This window comes from Drosophila ficusphila, unplaced genomic scaffold, assembly GCF_018152265.1.
Source record: "Drosophila ficusphila isolate 14025-0441.05 unplaced genomic scaffold, ASM1815226v1 contig_414, whole genome shotgun sequence".
Classification (NCBI taxonomy): domain Eukaryota; kingdom Metazoa; phylum Arthropoda; class Insecta; order Diptera; family Drosophilidae; genus Drosophila; species Drosophila ficusphila.
The window spans coordinates 20936757-20954869 of NW_025064328.1; the positions used below are offsets into that span (position 1 = coordinate 20936757).

An 18113-nucleotide genomic window follows, 5' to 3' on the forward strand; every position below is an offset into this window, starting at 1 on the left:
CGGGTATTCGAAAGCTATAATAAAATTGTGAGAAAACACAATCGACTGAAGTATTCTCTCTCCCAAATTCTCCTTCCCCCTCCCCCCTCCATACCTGCGAGCACCGGCCACCGGGTGACGGGGCCGGCATGCTGACTCCCGGGTGACGGGATCAGCCGCTCATATCCCGTATTTAGGAGCACCGGCAACCGGGTGACGGGGCCGGCATGCTGACTCCCGGGTGACGGGATCAGCCGCTCATATCCCGTATTTAGGAGCACCGGCCACCGGGTGACGGGGCCGGCACGCTGACTCCCGGGTGACGGGATCAGCCGCTCATAACCTGTATTTAGGAGCACCGATTCCCGGGTGACGGGATCGGCCGCTCAAATCCCCTTCCCTCGTAGTCCGAGCACCGGCCACCGGATGACGGGGCCGGCACGCCGATTCCCGGGTGACGGGATCGGTCGCTCACTACCTCCTTTTCCTTGGGCACCAGCACCCGGTTGACGGGGCTGGCAAGTCGACTCCCGGGTGACGGGATCGACCGCTCGTAACCCTCCGCCCCCCTAGCAGGGCTCCGGCACCCGGTTGACGGGGCCGGCTAGCCGACTCCCGGTTGACGGGATCGGTCGCCCTTGGCCTGCCCAGGTCCGCCGGTCGCCCGGGTGACGGGCCGACGGCGTGGCCACGGCACGCAAACCCAAACTTTCCCCACTCGAACCCACACCTAATTAGGGAACCCGCCTCCTTGTCCTGTCTGTCTCCGTAAATTATAAATTATTTCTGTAGGGGACCCTGGATAGACTGAGTATTTATCCTGGCCCGCGATTAGCATCCTTACAGATGGCGCCCGAACAGGGACTAGGCAGGATAACGAAAGGACATTTTAATCCTTCGTGGCGTAAAGAACCACCAGAAGAAAAATAGGGTCAAAATTAGGGAAAAATCTGAGGTTAGGGACGAAAGCTAGGGAAACACGTTTTTGGACGGAAAAAATAAGGAATAGGAAAAAAATAACTGCGAGAGAGGAAAAATGTCGTCGCACACGACTTAAAACAAAGGCAAGAAAGTACAGTCATACGGGAGAGAACGGAGAGAAGGAGAGATGGAGAGAAAGAGAGCCGCCAAACTTAAGCCACGTGGACGCCGTAGCCGGCAACCACGCGATTAGGAAAATTTAGTTCCCTTGCGCACAACTGGTCCCCTTACAAAACGGGACGCCCGACGCCGGCAAAGCCGAGAAGTATTTAGGTCGCCAGCCGACACACACGGAGGACAGTCGATCATCAGAGCTACAGGAAGACAGTCGATCATCAGAGCCACAGGAGGAAACATCGATCATCAGGATCACTCAAGGACATCAAGGGTACACATCCCCTCAAGGACCACAAGGATACACACCCCTCCAGGATAACAAGGATACACATCCTTCCCAAGGACTTCAAGGGTACTCAACAACTCAAGAACACACATCGCCGCTCCTGCACCCTAGCCAGGACACTCGAGGATACCCAGGATTACAAGGATACACAGGACGACAAGCACAACCAGGACACACCAAGCAACATGGGAGTCTCTTGGATCTCATACAGGAAGAAGCACGAGCTCGAGGCTATCCTTCTCGATCTCGGCCTAGAGCAGAACGGCACGGTCGAGGAACAACGAGCCCGACTGTACGCGTTCGCCAGGCAACCGGAACACTCCGAGGACACACTGATCCGGCTTGGGGAGTTGGAACGCAAGAACACCCCTTCCGGAGACATCAAACCACTATCGCCGATACCGCCTTACCAGGAGAAGGTACCCAGCAGCAACCACACGCTGGCAGTACCACGCAGCACTTCCCCGTCCCCAGAGACGCGAGGGAAATCAGAGGGCACCGCACGCGCCAGTGCATTCCAGTTCGACGCAGGCATCTGCTCGATGTTGGTCGACAAAGCGACCAAATGGGGACTGTCCTTCGACGGCACCTCAGACCCGCTCAGCTTTGTGGAACACATCGAAGAACTGGCAGATACCTACCGGATTGACCGGAAGTATTTGTCTCACGCTATCATTGTCCTCCTGACTGGCCGAGCGGGGAGCTGGTTCCGAACCAGTGATCTGCAGGGACGGACCTGGGCAGAAGTCCGCCGGGAATTTTTAGAATTTTTCCTGCCGCCCCGGTACTATCAACGCCTCGACGACGAGATCCACTCTCACTTCCAGAAAGTGAATGAGCCGTTCAAGGAATACCTGGTAGATCTTCGCCTCCAGATGCGCCGCGCTGGATTCTTACCCGAGCAAGAATTAGAACGAATCTACGAGAACATGCTGCCCGAGTACCAGATGTTCACCCGCCGCCAGGATTTCAAGACGCTGCCCGAACTCACGCACCTGGTGGCCAACTTTGAGGATGCCCGCAGCCGAGGAGGCCGAACCATCCGTGGATACCCACCAGCAAGCCCAGACGCTGAGTATCCATCCCATAGCAGAGTCGCACGACCCAGGGCGAACCTTGCCTACACACCGCAGGTGCCACGCCCTGGGGACGCGACCGACGAGCCCACCAGCCGAGGCACCGGAGGAAACTCCAACCAAGGGGCCACGCCCATCAGGTCAACCGACCCCAGCACCGCCTGCCGAAACTGCGGCCAGGCCGGCCACTACGCCGCGGAATGCCGGAACCAGAGAATCATATTCTGCTGGGACTGCGGTCGCCAGGGCATACGCACTATCGAGTGCTGCAGGAACCAGACGCCGGGAAACGGGCAAGGGCCTCGAGTATCAGGGAGTCACCCGAGGAACCCACCGAACTCCCGCACCCAGTAAGCAACGCCATCCAGCAGGATCGGAACCGTATCCGCGCACAGGTCACGGTCGAGGGACGCCCGCTCACCTTGGATACGGGGGCCTCGCATAGCTTTATAAGCGAGCGCCTGGCGAGAAAACTCGACGATGGAAGGAATCACCGCGCCGTACGGACACAGGTAAAGCTAGCAGACGGAACCGACAGGGAGCTCACACAGGCCCTACGAGTCACGATCCAGTTGGGGAAAGCTCGGATCAGCGTCTCCGCTCTCATCATGTCGGACGTGCTGGACGACCTTCTGCTCGGCATGGATTTCCTGTGCTACAGCGGGGCCACACTACAGTGTGGGGCATGGCCCTCGAGCTTCAGCCACCCACTCCGGCTCGACTTGCGAGAACCAGCTCGCTAGAACCGACGCGAATCGAACGCGCCGCAGCAACGCCGCCACACAAACGTGCCGCCACGCCGGCGCACACACCCGACACCCAAGCCGGCCCACGGGCGCACACACAGGCCACGCAGGCGCATTCCTCAGCCGCCACCCAGGCGCAAACACGAGCCGCCCCACGGGCGCACACCGAAGCCGCCCCACGGGCGCACACCGAAGCCGCCACCCAGGCGCACTCATCGGCCGCCGCCACGGAGGCGCACACTCAAGCCGCCCCACGGGCGCAAGGACAAGCCGCCACCCAGGCGCACACCCAGGCCGCTCCACGAGCGCAAAGACAAGCCGCTCCACGAGCGCAAAGACAAGCCGCTCCACGAGCGCACACCCAAGCCGCCACACAGGCGCACACCCAGGCTGCTCCACGAGCACACATTGAAGCCGCTACACAGGCGCACACCCAGGCTGCTCCACGAGCACACACCGAGGCCGCTCCACGAGCGCACATCGAAGCCGCCATCCAGGCGCAAACACAAGCCGCCACCCAGGCGCACCCACCAGCCGCCGCAACCCAGGCGCACACCCAGGCCGCTCCACGAGCACAAAGACAAGCCGCCCCACGGGCACACGCATCAGCCGCCACGCAGGCGCATTCACCAGCCGCCCAGACGCACCCATCGCAACGCCCTGACGCGCAACACAGCGCCAGGTACACCAACGCGCGCACGGTCCCAAGCTGGGCCGGAGCACTGGGTTCAGCGAAACCCATTTCGCAAAGGGGACAAGAGAGTCCGCTTCAGCGACCTGGAACCACCGCCTCCATCCTGCGGTATCGCTGACGCTGAGTACGGCACCCAGGAGGAGGCCGACACCGAGGAGGAGGCCGACACCGGGGAGGAGCCCCTCCCAGACGAAGTGCTACTGCAAGGCGCCCAGGTGCGCGCCCGGAACGGGTGGATCACCGCCAACGGCTGGGCCCCCTTGGCCCTGCGGGAACGGGTCGACCAGCACCTGCGCCAGCCGAGGCACCGGGAGGTCCGGTATTTGGAGGAGGCAGCCGGCGTCCGGTACCGGGTACAGATCGCCCGAAACGGGCAAGTAAGGATTCTTCCCCACCCCCGAGGAAGGGATGGGGTGTGAGGTAACCCTCACAAGGGCCTCCCCCCTACCGTATGTACATATAAGTTAGGAATAGTTTATAAGATAAGAGTTAGGGATTTAGGTTAAGGAGCTAGAAAGACCCATGGAGGGCACTACATCATCGACATCATCATCGGCAACATCGCCGACACCACGCCAGCAACATCATCATCGGCAACATCGCCGACACCACGCCAGCAACATCATCATCGGCAACATCGCCGACACCACGCCAGCAACATCATCATCGGCAACATTGCCGACACCACGCCAGCAACATCATCTCCGGGAACACCACCAACTCTCCAAACTTGCGCTCTCGGCAGCCGACTACCGGCAGAACCGACGGCCGAACCCGGAGAGCCACGCACGAGAGGAGAGGAGCACGATCGCGTAGAGAGACGCGAGTGGAGGGGAGCAGCAGAGGAAACAGGACGCCAATAAACTGCACGGAGGCAGCGAAAGGGCCGCTGCCGCGGTCGACGGCAGCAGCGAGGGCTTCGAACAGCTTTCGCTGTTCGCCGATCGAGGAGTCGCGTTTTAGCTCCCAAAGGGAGGAGTTGCGTTTTAGCTCCCAAAGTGAGCAGTCTGGAAAACCACCGAAGCGGATAAAATATTAACACCAAGGACACGTGGACATGGAGTCCCTCAACTAAACGGGTGAGCCGGCCGCGGGCCATCCCTACGGGGTGGCCAGGATGTGCGCATAGGGAAATAGGGACTCTCGGGTATTCGAAAGCTATAATAAAATTGTGAGAAAACACAATCGACTGAAGTATTCTCTCTCCCAAATTCTCCTTCCCCCTCCCCCCCTCCATACCTGCGAGCACCGGCCACCGGGTGACGGGGCCGGCATGCTGACTCCCGGGTGACGGGATCAGCCGCTCATATCCCGTATTTAGGAGCACCGGCCACCGGGTGACGGGGCCGGCACGCTGACTCCCGGGTGACGGGATCAGCCGCTCATAACCTGCATTTAGGAGCACCGATTCCCGGGTGACGGGATCGGCCGCTCAAATCCCCTTCCCTCGTAGTCCGAGCACCGGCCACCGGATGACGGGGCCGGCACGCCGATTCCCGGGTGACGGGATCGGTCGCTCACTACCTCCTTTTCCTTGGGCACCAGCACCCGGTTGACGGGGCTGGCAAGTCGACTCCCGGGTGACGGGATCGACCGCTCGTAACCCTCCGCCCCCCTAGCAGGGCTCCGGCACCCGGTTGACGGGGCCGGCTAGCCGACTCCCGGTTGACGGGATCGGTCGCCCTTGGCCTGCCCAGGTCCGCCGGTCGCCCGGGTGACGGGCCGACGGCGTGGCCACGGCACGCAAACCCAAACTTTCCCCACTCGAACCCACACCTAATTAGGGAACCCGCCTCCTTGTCCTGTCTGTCTCCGTAAATTATAAATTATTTCTGTAGGGGACCCTGGATAGACTGAGTATTTATCCTGGCCCGTGATTAGCATCCTTACAATGTATGTACATAATTTTATCATAATCCTGCAAAGGGATACAGCATTTTTCGCTCCTTATTTGGCCAAAAATTGTGTCAGCAGATGGAAATTTCAAAAATTTCAGATTTCCATCGCGTCGAGAATTTTTGCAATCTTTGACACGGCACAAAATGCCGGACTTCGCATCTCGTTTGCTTATGATAAATAAAAAGGAAAATAAAATTATCAGGCAGGCTCCGGTTTTCACTTTCACAAGATTCTCTCGTTTTCGTTTTCGAAAACGAGAATTGGTGCTCCCGTTTTCAATTTCACAAGACTTTTTCGTTTTCAAAAACGGGCAAGTTTTTTTTTTGTCGAAATGAAAAGTAAATGGCTTTTTCTACATTAAATCGGTTCTTAATTGCAAAAGGAAAAAAATAGTTGACTCCTTGGTCTATTGATGTTCATTTCAGATCATCAGTAGGTCAATCTAATTCGTATTTATTTTTTAAATAATTATTTTCTGACCCCACCTTGATTTCATACATAAAATATTTGCCGTCGGCAACAACAAATTTCGTTTTGCTAAGGGGCCGATAAATCTATTGCCAAAAGTTATCGTCAATGTACTTGTAGTGGAACAAAAAAACCACTTAAAAATACTTATAAAATGAAAACGAAGAAAAAAATATTTGTAAAGAAAAATTAAATAAGCTTTTTATAAATAAATATGATTAATTTAGTTTCTTAAATGGCAAAAGTGCAGTAAAAAAGTGGTTGAGAATAGTGGAATGAAAGCTGCAAAAAAAGTGGCAGCCCCTTATTGTGGGAAACAGCTGATTTCTGATGGAGGCTTATTTGAACTTTTAAAAATGTAAGTAAGACAACTTAATTTGCCGATCGTCAGACATATTAAAAACACATGTGCTGCATCTAAAATGTCTCGATTTAATTTCTGTTTTCTTTTGGCTTCAAAACACGCAATTGAAAATTTTTCGCGTTGTTTACTTTTGACCAAAAAAACAAGTCAGCTGTTTGAACAGTGGAGTGCATTCCGATAATGAAACGATGACAAAAAGTTTGTGAAAACCGGAGCACCTAAAACGAAAACGTACGTTTTCGACCAAAAACGAAAACGAGAAAAAAGTGAAAACCGGAGCCTGCCTGTATTAAACGTCTTGATACACCGACTGTTCAATAGCAAGTAAAAGTAAAACGCGTACACCAGCGTTTATATACGACGAATATTAAAAACGAAGACGAAAGCCGAAAGCCGAAATCAGCACAGTTCGTCGAGTTTCTATTTTTCCCTTTTTACCCCGACCAACTTAATTTTCGGACTTCCCCGAATTAGAAAAAACGTAAAACGGAGTCAAAAGGAATGAAAAGAATAAAATATCGGTATTTTTAACGTAACCCGTCTAGAGGCGGTCTTGGGCACTAGAGGGTTAATAAAATCCTGTTTAAAATAATTCTTTAATTGGCCTTCCACTGAAAAAAAATAATTTGATGGTGGTGAAATTTCTGTCATTCTGATTCTGAAGTTAAAAATTAACCCAACCAGGTGTTCTCCTAAACATCCTTTCACTTAAAATAGGTGAACCAATTATTTAAAAATTAAGTTTAATTGAGCCTGTGCTGTGGAATAGTCTTATTTGGAAAAAAAAAAAAAAAAAAAAAAAAGCGCCAAGTGCGCGGTATCTAAAAACGAATTCGAACGCTTAAGCGAACGGTTGTGTTTCTTACCAAGCAAACGAAAAAGAAAACATTATTCAAAACAACAGAAAAAACTTCAAAACCAGAGAAATCGAAATAGAAAAACAACGCCGTAGCCAATGAAACAACTTAAAGGGGAATTACTAAGAATCCAAAGCTAAGTGGAATTTATGGAAAAACACAACAATTGAAGTGTTAAACACAAAAGCAGATATACAACCTAAAAATATCAAGATTAATCAAATAAAAAAAAAAAATTCTTTTTAAATAAATAAAAAAAAAAAAAATTTTTATAAACCTGTGCGATGACCAGCACCGGTGCCGCCTGAGTCAAAAAGGCCAATAATAATAATAATAAAAAAATATATATATATATATATATATACAATCATCAGCCATAAACCTGTGCGAGGACCGGCACCGGTACCGCTGACCGTTTCTAGGCAGCTATATAGAGAAAAGCGCGGGAGGCATTGGACTGCCCCCTGTGCCACCGCTGGAAGTTATAACAAAAGTGTGGGAGGCATGGCAAAGCCCCCTGCACCTACACTGGAAGTTAACCAAAAGTGTGGGTGGCATGGCAAAGCCCCCTACACCAACGATGGAAGAAGAAAGCTGTATTAAAAGCGCGGGAGGCTTTGGACCGCCCTTCTCCACCGGGAGAAAAAGAAGCGGACTAAGTAATTAGTTCACCGCTTGATTTTTTTTAGCACATGCAACGCGTTTACGCGGGGTGCGCTAATTAAGTTCATTAACAACCTATTTTTTTCACATAAACTCATGCACTAACACACAACTTTTGGTGTAAACTTATAATAAGTAAAACTTTTGTAACTTGAATATTAATAATATGTAAACCAAAAGTTGTGCATTCATTTAACCACATAATTCCAAATGTTCACCAAATGCGATTATTATGAAAGTATGTGAATTCCATTATATACTTTCATGAGTCATGTTTATATTTCGTTTGATATCTTCTTTTTTTATTATTGATCCAAACTCCTTAGAGTTCAGGACAACTTATAAATTGGTTATTGCTTTCCTGGATATTACAATTTTTTTATTTCATTGGCTCTATCGAGCCGATATCAATTAATCCAGTTACTTCTCTCCAGAAAATTTTTTTTTGCAATTGTTATTTTTATTTATTTTTTGCAACCTTTTGTTTTGCACCTCTATTTTAGCTTATCCCGAAAAAACGCTTTTCGACGATTTTCCATTTATTTTGTTTTTGGAAAAAGGAGACGTCCGCCTCCTTAAAAGTTCTTTAATAGATTCGCCCGCTTAACAATTGTGTAAATCACCGAAATTTAACCAAGAAAAGTTTTTAGATCCGCATACAATCCCACTTGAAAGTCTTCCAAGAGTGGCAGATGACTCCTGGTCAACTAGGATATGCTCGAAAATCGGAAGTAGGTAGTGATGCAGCGTTTTTAGAAACTTGTATGCTATAACAACCCCGAGTTCCGATAAAAATTATAATGTTTGAGTAATACTGTTGACCAAGACATTACAACTGATATTACTTTTAAAACAAGGGATTCAAGATTTCCTTTTGTTAATATATGTAGTACCGCTTATTACAGATTAAAAAAAAAAAGTCACTACAAAATATTAAAGTAGACAATAATCCTGCAGGAATTTAGGACAAGTTCATAGATAATTATTAATTAATGGGCAATAAAATATATATATGAGAGTAGCTACTCACCCGGTGACCCAAATAAAATGAAGAAGCTATATTGTCTACGATACCTGATTTACAATACAAGGAGGTCACGCAGTTATTATAAAAACCTTGGCCAAGGACAAAAGACACAAAAAAGTATGACTTAGTACATACAAAAATGTCGAAACTGCTAAAAAGTGACAACATAAATGAAACTCCTTAAAGAAAAAAAAAAAAGATAACAATAATACTACGAGAACAAAAATATATTTGAATTTTTTTTTCTAAGTACGGTCTAATGAAGACGTTCATTGCGAATTAGGAAAGGAACATAATTTCAAGTATAACATACTTCTGCGTATTATTAAGCAACAACAACACCAATAACTTCTCTAAATAATTAACTCATTAAAAAAATATATATATTAAAAAAAAAATAATAATAATCGCATAATAATCGCATACTTTCCCTAAATTTTTTCCATTTGTCCATTTCATTTTACATAATAATATAATTAATATGAAAATAACTACATTATATTACGTTATTTTTCAAAAGGAGGGAGATGTAGTATGCTCACATATTGGGTACCCTCTGTACCAGCCTACATATATTCAATTACAATGTTGCGAGTTATACATAAGCCAAATGTGCGGAGTAGCATAAACAAAACGTTCCCAGCAACTCAAGTGCGAGCTTATCCAACTCACACAAGAATGCCACGGGAACCCAATGTGCTTACTCTGCAGGTTTGACATGCGCAACCCAAGTGCCAAGTCCGCATGCCTAACATGCGCGACCGAGCTGATCATATGTAAGCATAATACTCTCTCACGATATATAATAATATATAAGCGATGGCTGCTCCACTGCCGGCGTCTCCGACAGCGCAGCTGCGCAGCCGAGGGCATGTCTGTACTCTAGACATACATATGCCCAAGAGTTAGAGTTAAATCGGATGTTCCTGGAGCAGGACCTAGCCTGCTCCAGCTCTTAATAAATATATTAAACCTGAATAACTGCAGTGCGTTTTAATTCAAAGACATTATGTTATTACATTATATACCCTTGCAGTCATTAAATGTGTCCAACAAAATACATAAAGGCTAATCAACATCGATGCTATGTCAATTTTTCTATTAAGTTTCCATATTTTCGACGATTGTTTATATGACAGCTATATGATATAGTCGTCCGATGTTAATGAAATTTTATTCCTAATTTGAGAGTCATTATTCGACATATTTGATGTCTGCAAGGGTTTATAAGTTTCGGTTTGCCGAACCTAGCTTCCTTTCTTGTTAATATTGTAATTTATTTGTTAAAGTTTTTGTTATTTCAAAATGGCTTGTTATTTAGTTTTGGCTTGTGTAAAGCATAGTCTGAGAGGCAAGTCCATCGATCAAAATACTTCTAAAAACTCTTTCCATCGACTTCGACATCTTACTCTTTTTTTAATGTTTTTCCCAAAAATGAGTAACGTGAGCCTATTGAAAATTTACTTACTTTTTTCTCTCTTGACCTAAAGTTCCAAGCGTGCAGGCTGCGCTCTTGCGGTACTTTTAACTGCTCGCTTGAAAGTTTTTGTTTTGTTTTCTTCATACAATGGTAAGAAGTTAATTAATTATGGAACTAAATGTGGTATGTTGTCATCAAAAATGTTGTCAGGTAATAAAGTCTGATCAACCAATAATGACTTGTTGGCTGTGTGATAAAATAGTGCACACTAAGTGCGCTGGTTTTAATGGCCGAACAAGTGATGACCTAGCTAAGGGTTCAAACCTGAAGTACTTGTGTGATACATGTCTTGGGGTTGCGAACGAAATGAAATCGTTCATGCGCCAAACCAAAGGTGGCTCAAAGGGGCTGATCAGCTGTTTTGGCGTAGCTAGAGTTAGTTTTCGCCGAGCAGATGATTTCCTCTCAGCGCTGGACTCTCAATTCAATGGCTATAAGCTATTTGATGAGCAACCCGCAGCCCCACGCAGTTGACCAGAAGGTCCCCACTGAGGAGCAGCCGAAAACCGCAACAAATCCTCAAATGTTGCTTAGATCGGCAGCAAAAAAGATTCGGATCATTCCGATCAATCCTCAGTGGAGAGCGTTCACACCGGCACCCCTAGCTTATCCGATTTGTCCGCACTGGTCATACAACCAGTGATTGCCCCAAATTGTTTACCGCCAAAAGGGAACTCTGAGGCCGGTTTACCGGCTCAAGTTGGTGTTGCAGAAATACAAACTGTAGTGCCAAAACCCCTTTCAGTGGTTCCACTTAAGAAACAGATTTTCGTTTCTCGGCTTTCCCCTGATCAATCATCATCCGATGTACTGTCTTATATACAAGGCAAAGGCCGATAACATTAAAGTGGAAAAATTTAACTTTTCTTACGCTCGGGATATTTCATCTTTCAGGATCACTGTCCCGGAAGAGCTTTTTTCAACCATATGTTCGGGCAATTTTTGGCCGGATAGTATGGTGGTAAAAGAGTTCGAAGCTAGGATTAAAAATAAAAAAAAAGGCCCGTGCGAATAAAACTTCCTTCGAGTGGCCAAACCACTAAACCTTCATCTACATCTTCCTCTTCCTCAAAAAAACTAACATCAAGCCTTCTTCTTTCCTATCAAAATGCAAGGGGCTTGCGTAACAAGCTAACTAAATTACATTCTGATAGCTTTTCTTTTGCATGCCATATTATTGTGTTTACAGAAACGTGGTTAAAGTCGGAGATTCTTAACTCCGAAGTTTTTCGAGGTATGTACACAATATACAGGCATGACCGGCCTTCAAAGCGGGGTGGTGGAGTCTTAATTGCGGTTGAGTCCACCCTCACTTCGGAAGAGGTGCTTTTTGATGAGCTCAATAGCATAGAATTTATATGCGTAAAGCTGTCGCTTCCCGATAGTCGTATTTATATAACTTGCTCCTATATTCCGCCATCCTCTGAAACTTCAGTTTATTTTAATCATTTGTCTGTCATACAGTCTGTTTCGGATAAGCTTTCTGATAGGGATCAATTGGTAGTTCTAGGAGATTTTAATATTCCTGGAACTATTTGGTCCCCAGATGAAAGATCAAATGTCCTACTGCCTACAGCACAAAATGACTTTATTGACGGCTTGCTTGACACTTCATTATCGCAAGTCAATCATATACGAAATTGTCTAGGTCGTTTACTGGACCTCTGTTTTGTATCTAATCCTGAAAATGTGTTTCTCTCCAGGGTAGCACCAATAACTCAACCTGAAGATCCGTATCATCCTACTCTTGAGGTGACAATCGACACAGGTACCATAATAAAAGAGCAATCTGTCAAGTCTGCTAAACGAATTTACTGTTTTCGCAAGGCAGACTTTTTGAGGCTAAGAAATTTAATATCTTGCTATAATTGGTCCGATCTTTACACTTGCAATAATATGGCGGATGCCATAAATATATTTTATACAGTAATCCAGACTTTTTTTATTCTTGTGTTCCGAAATACTATCCGTCTATATCTAGCAAACCTCCTTGGTTCAATAAAGAGTTGACACACTTAAGAAATGTAAAATCCAGACTTTATAGGAAATTTAAAGATACCGGTTCTCACTCTATCTTTTCAAAATATTTAAAAGCTCGGTCAAATTTTTCCGTGCTTAATGCTCAGTATTACAAAAACTATTTAAACCGTTGCAAGGTCCAGTTTGCGCAGGATCCGAAACAGTTTTATAATTTCGTTAATACTAAGCGTAAAACATCTTCTTTCCCTTCCTCGTTATCATTTGAAAATACTACGGCAACATCGGATCAGACAATAGCCGATTTATTTGCCCAGTTTTTTCAAACAACATACTCACCTCACTTACCTCACTATGATCAGCCCTATTCTTATGCTGTATCCAAGTCGAATTTAGTATTCTGTCCCACGTTAGGCGAGAGCTCCCTACTTTGCGATCTTCAGCGTGTTAAGCCTGTATATTCGCCAGGCCCCGATGGAATTCCTGGCTGTGTGCTTAAAAATTGCGCGAAAGCCTTGTGCAAGCCGCTTCTCAAATTGTTTACCCTCTCTTTGGAAACGTCACAGTTTCCCCATATGTGGAAGGAGTCTTTTGTCATTCCTCTTCACAAAAAAGGCAACAAATCGGATGCAAGCAATTATAGAGGTATCTCTAAATTGTCTGCCATTCCTAAGCTTTTTGAAAAAGTTATCACCCCTCACTTGCAGCACCTGTGTAGATCAATAATTTCACCATGTCAACACGGTTTTATAAAACAAAGATCAACAACCACTAATCTCTTGGAGTTTACTTCATTCGTGATAAGGGGTTTTAAACACAATTTTCAAACAGATGTCATTTACACTGACTTTAGTAAAGCATTTGACTCTGTAAATCATTCACTTCTTATAAGGAAACTTGACTTATTAGGTTTCCCAGTTGATCTTCTAGAATGGATCTTAAGTTATCTGAATGGCAGGACACAAAGGGTCCTTTTTAAGAATTCACTTTCTTGTGTTCTCCGAGTCACTTCCGGCGTCCCTCAAAGGAGCCACCTTGGCCCGCTACTATTTACCTTATTTATTAATGACCTTCCATTAGTAATAACACACTCTCGTGTACTTATGTACGCAGATGATGTTAAATTGTGCTTGCAGTATAAGGACATTTCTTGCCGTTCGAATTTACAATCCGATCTAGATAGCTTTCAAAAAATGGTGCAGTGATAACTTACTCAACTTAAACGGCTCAAAGTGTAAGCTTATGACCTTTTGTCGAACTGACCCGATACGGGGGGCTTACACTTTAAGTGGATGCTCTTTGGATGCTCTTCTGGACCAAAATTAAAATTTTCTATCCATATTTCGTCTATGGTGAATAAAGCCAGGAGTGTGCTGGGATTTATAAAAAGGTGGTCAAAGGAATTTGACGACCCTTACATAACTAAAAATTTATTTATTTCGCTTGTCCGTCCAATTCTTGAATATGGATCACCGGTCTGGAGTCCCCAATATGGAGTTCATTCGGATCGTATTGAATCGGTCCCTAAAACTTTTTTCCCTACGGCGCCTAAGTTGGGATGCAAACCTTTTATTACCCTCCTACTCTAGTAGACTACTTATAATTAATTTACCCTCCCTAGCCAACCGTAGAACGATGCTTGGAACAGTTTTTATGTTTAATCTTATTTGTGGTAAAATTGATAGCCCCGACTTACTTAGCAGGCTAAACTTCTCCGTTCCAAGTAGATTAACCAGAAATTACATCCCCCTAATTTTAAATCAATGTAGATCTAACTATGAACTGCATGATACCTACAGAGTATTGTGTTCTGACTATAATAGACTTTATCCTATTATATCTATTTCTGACTCTCTGCCGCTCTTAAAGCGATCTCTTCTGACTTTTTTGGCTCATAATTAGATCTTATTGTCTTCCTCCTCATTTTCCTCGGCCTTTTTCTTATTTTTCTAAGTCGCGACTTTTCTCTCGTGAACCTCGTTTTAATAATCGGGTCAAAATTATCGCGAATCGTGCCGTACGATACACGGCGGTCGCCCCTCGGTCGGTTGGGCGGGTAAGTGGGCCGTGGGACTACGCGCGAAAAAAAAAAAATCACAGCAAATAGATCACAGATCTAGCGATTTTTAAAAAGCTTCGTCTTCAAAAGTATTATCCCAGTATTTTCATATTCTTGAAAGCTTAAATGTAGTCTTAGGTAATATCATTGTGTATTTTTGGATTTATGGTATACCGCTACTAACTAAAGAAAGGTTGTCGGTATAATGTTTGATTGACCGTTTTATTGCTTAAGTAATTCATTTCGATTATTAGAATCAAAATATACAAATTAATATACAGTAGAATCCTGTTATAACGACTCCGCTTATAGTGTCCGTCCGGGTTGTGCGTCGAAAACTCGATGGTTTGGTTGGTCCCCATACAAAGTTATATGAAAGGGCCTCCGCTTAGAGCGTTTCCGCTTTTAGCGACAAACCGCTTATAAGAATGAAATTTTTCAAGAAAATTGAAAAATTTAACCGGATATTGCGTCGTGCCGGAAAAAATACAGTGCCATAGTTCCAAATTTAAGCATCAAAACACGCTGTTAGAAATGTATGTATTTGTCAGTGATCGGCACCCTTGCTTGTGTGCGTAGCAGCGACACGAAGGATCTTGCACTGGCACAACTCTCTGTTAGTTTTAGCTGTCGCCTTAACAACGCTGCTGCGAGAGAGAGAGAGTCGAAGTCACACTGTGTGTGCAGACCTCATAGTCTATTCCATTAGATGTCCCCTTATATTTCTAGTTTTTTCTTCTTTTTTCCGAGTAAAACTGAATGTTTTAATTTGCCAAATGCAATATGTGCAATAATAAGTTTTCAGTATTTAGAAAAACCTATGTTTTTGAATTTAATTTATTAAATTTTTCGTTTTAATTAAAAAATTAATTTGATTTATTTTTAAAACCTATAACAAACACAGCAACCATAAAATAATAAAAACAAAATTTTTTTTCCTCCTTTTGCTTAGTGCGTCTTCCGGTTATAACGACGAAAAATGGTCGGTCCCTTGGAAGTCGTTATAACCGGATTCTACTGTAAATGGATATCCCAACTGTGAATTGCCGTCGGCATATGATGTTCCCTCGGGTGGTCCCTCGCAGTTGCAGATAATCAAAAGGGAGCGGGTGACAAGGTCCGCCGTTGTAGTTGTTGGCCGGCTGGCCAAGTCTTCTCCAGGGTGAACTATAGGGTGCGGGGGACAAGATCCGCAGCTATGTTTGCAGGCCGGCTGGCCGTAGAATTTTCCCAGATGAGTTATGAAGATTATGATGGAAGGGTGACTGCCTTTCTTTAACTGCTGGCCTAGAGACTCAGACAGTTTTCCAATAATAAGAATTTAACGACAACAGTCGGAGTAGAATTGTATAAGCAGCAGCTCTTTATTCATATAAAGTCTTATCTAAACTGAAACATAAAAAAAAATTACATTCTTTAACTCCACCCGGGAGCATAGAGCCTCTGCATTTTTGAAGAGAATTCATTTATCTTTGGTTTTCGATCGCACTGGTGATAAGCCAGTAGCGACGAAAAGTTCTATTGTTGCGTCCATAGTAACGTGGACGAGGGGGTGTGCGGGTCCGGGGAGCCGAAATTGGTTACTAATGTTAAGTGAGCGATAGAGCATAGACGTGGTGGAGATTTGGAAAAAGAGACCGTTTCTTTTTCTCGGGGAGCCTGGGACTCGAACCCGGGCCTTCCGGACCGGAGGTCAGCTCTACCTGCTGCTAGTATTTACACAGTAATTCACGATGATTATATAAAATCATAGGAAAATACGATACAGTTTTAAATATATCTATCAGTGTTGTTCAGTCTGGATATAATTTTGTTTCTCTCTACAGTCGTGCGACGCAATGCTAAGTGACGCCGAGACTAAGGAACTATCAATCCGAAGCTTTGACTTGGCTATATTGGACGGAGCTTTTCCAGAGTGCTTTCTGGGATTAATATACCAGTTTAAAATTCCGTTTATGTACATAAACACAGTGGGCTTCTACACTGGCAGTATCTCGACTGCGGGAAACCCTGTAAGCTACGCTATAACCCCGAACTTTTATTCTCGATTTACGGACACAATGAGCCTTTATGAACGGGCAGTCAACACGGCCATGCAGATCGGGCAAAACATGATGCACATGGTAAGTTTCTTTCATGGTTTTAGTCTGACTTTTATCAGAACCGTTTTAATTTGACATTTATAAAGAAAATTTTTATTTCAATCATAGTATGTTATGCGCCGAACACATCTTGTACTTCGAGAACATTTGGGTGCCCACATACCCCATCCTTACGAAATAGCGCGCAATGTGAGCTTTATTTTGCAAAACGGTCACGCAGTCCTATCTTATCCGAGAGCCTTTTATCCAAATGTGGCAGAGGTAGCTTGTATTCACTGCAAGTCAGCTAAACAACTTCCTAGGAACCTCGAAGACTTTATCGGCGGCTCTGGCGTGTCGGGGTTCATTTATGTTTCTATGGGTTCTTCGGTTAAGGCAGCAAACATGCCAGAGGCCCTGCGAAACATGCTTGTTAAAACCTTTGCACGTCTGCCTTATCACGTATTGTGGAAGTATGAAGGTAGTTCTGCTGACATAAAAGACCTCACTTCCAACGTAAAGCTTTCCCGATGGCTACCTCAGCAGGACATTTTGGGACATCCCAAACTACGAGCATTTGTAACTCACGGAGGCTTGCTAAGCATGTATGAAACGGTTTTTCATGGAGTTCCAGTCGTCACAATGCCGGTGTTCTGCGATCACGATGTCAATTCAGCTAAGGCCGAGATCGACGGTTATGCCGTTAAACTAGATCTTCAGACTTTATCGACCAATCAACTATACAAGGCAATAATGAAAGTGATTCACGATCCCCGCTTCAGAAGCGCAGCTCGCTACCGCCAAAAACTTTTTCTCGACCAGCGCTCTTCGCCCCTGGAAACCGCTATATACTGGACAGAATATGTGCTGCGTCATAAGGGCGCTTATCACCTACAGTCTCCCTCACGGAATATGACGTAAGTTTATGCAGATCTCTTGGGTCATTTCTTAGGTTCACCACTAATACTCACTTTTTTCCACGTAGTTGGTGGCAATACTATATTCTCGACGTAATTGCCGTTTATTTAATATTAGTTTGCGGCCTGGTTTTAGTACTTAAGCGCTTCGAGTTCCGGTCCGAGAAGCTACGTAGTCTTCACTTGCTGACGCCGGCCTCACATTCATTAGCAAAAACGAAGTCAAAGAAGCTGTAACTACAACGGCAGTCAAATGTCTTTCCATTGGGCTGTTACAACATTAAAAAGGCTTAGTTATTATGTTGTCCAATTATTGTTTGAAGTTCTGTAAATAAAATTTAATATTATAATTATAAAAAGTAAATTAAAGCTAAATACTTAATGTATACCTTTTTAAATACCTGAAAGTCGTTGCTTTTGAAGTCTTAAGTTATACATGACC

The 18113-nt window shown here is 45.1% G+C and overlaps 1 protein-coding gene across 4 annotated transcripts in view; it reads left to right on the forward strand.

The window, feature by feature from the left end:
• The window catches only part of LOC108101523 (UDP-glucuronosyltransferase 2C1), an 82110-nt gene extending 64053 nt beyond the window's left edge, over positions 1-18057 (forward strand). For all 4 annotated transcript variants that reach the window (XM_043208272.1, XM_043208273.1, XM_043208271.1 and 1 more), the window contains exons 5-7: positions 16500-16796; positions 16884-17671; positions 17740-18057. In XM_043208272.1, coding sequence (XP_043064207.1) covers positions 16500-16796; positions 16884-17671; positions 17740-17908 — 1254 coding nt within the window. In that variant the 3' untranslated portion in view covers positions 17909-18057. The remainder of the gene's footprint in view (positions 1-16499; positions 16797-16883; positions 17672-17739) is intronic.
• Positions 18058-18113: the final 56 nt, after the last annotated feature.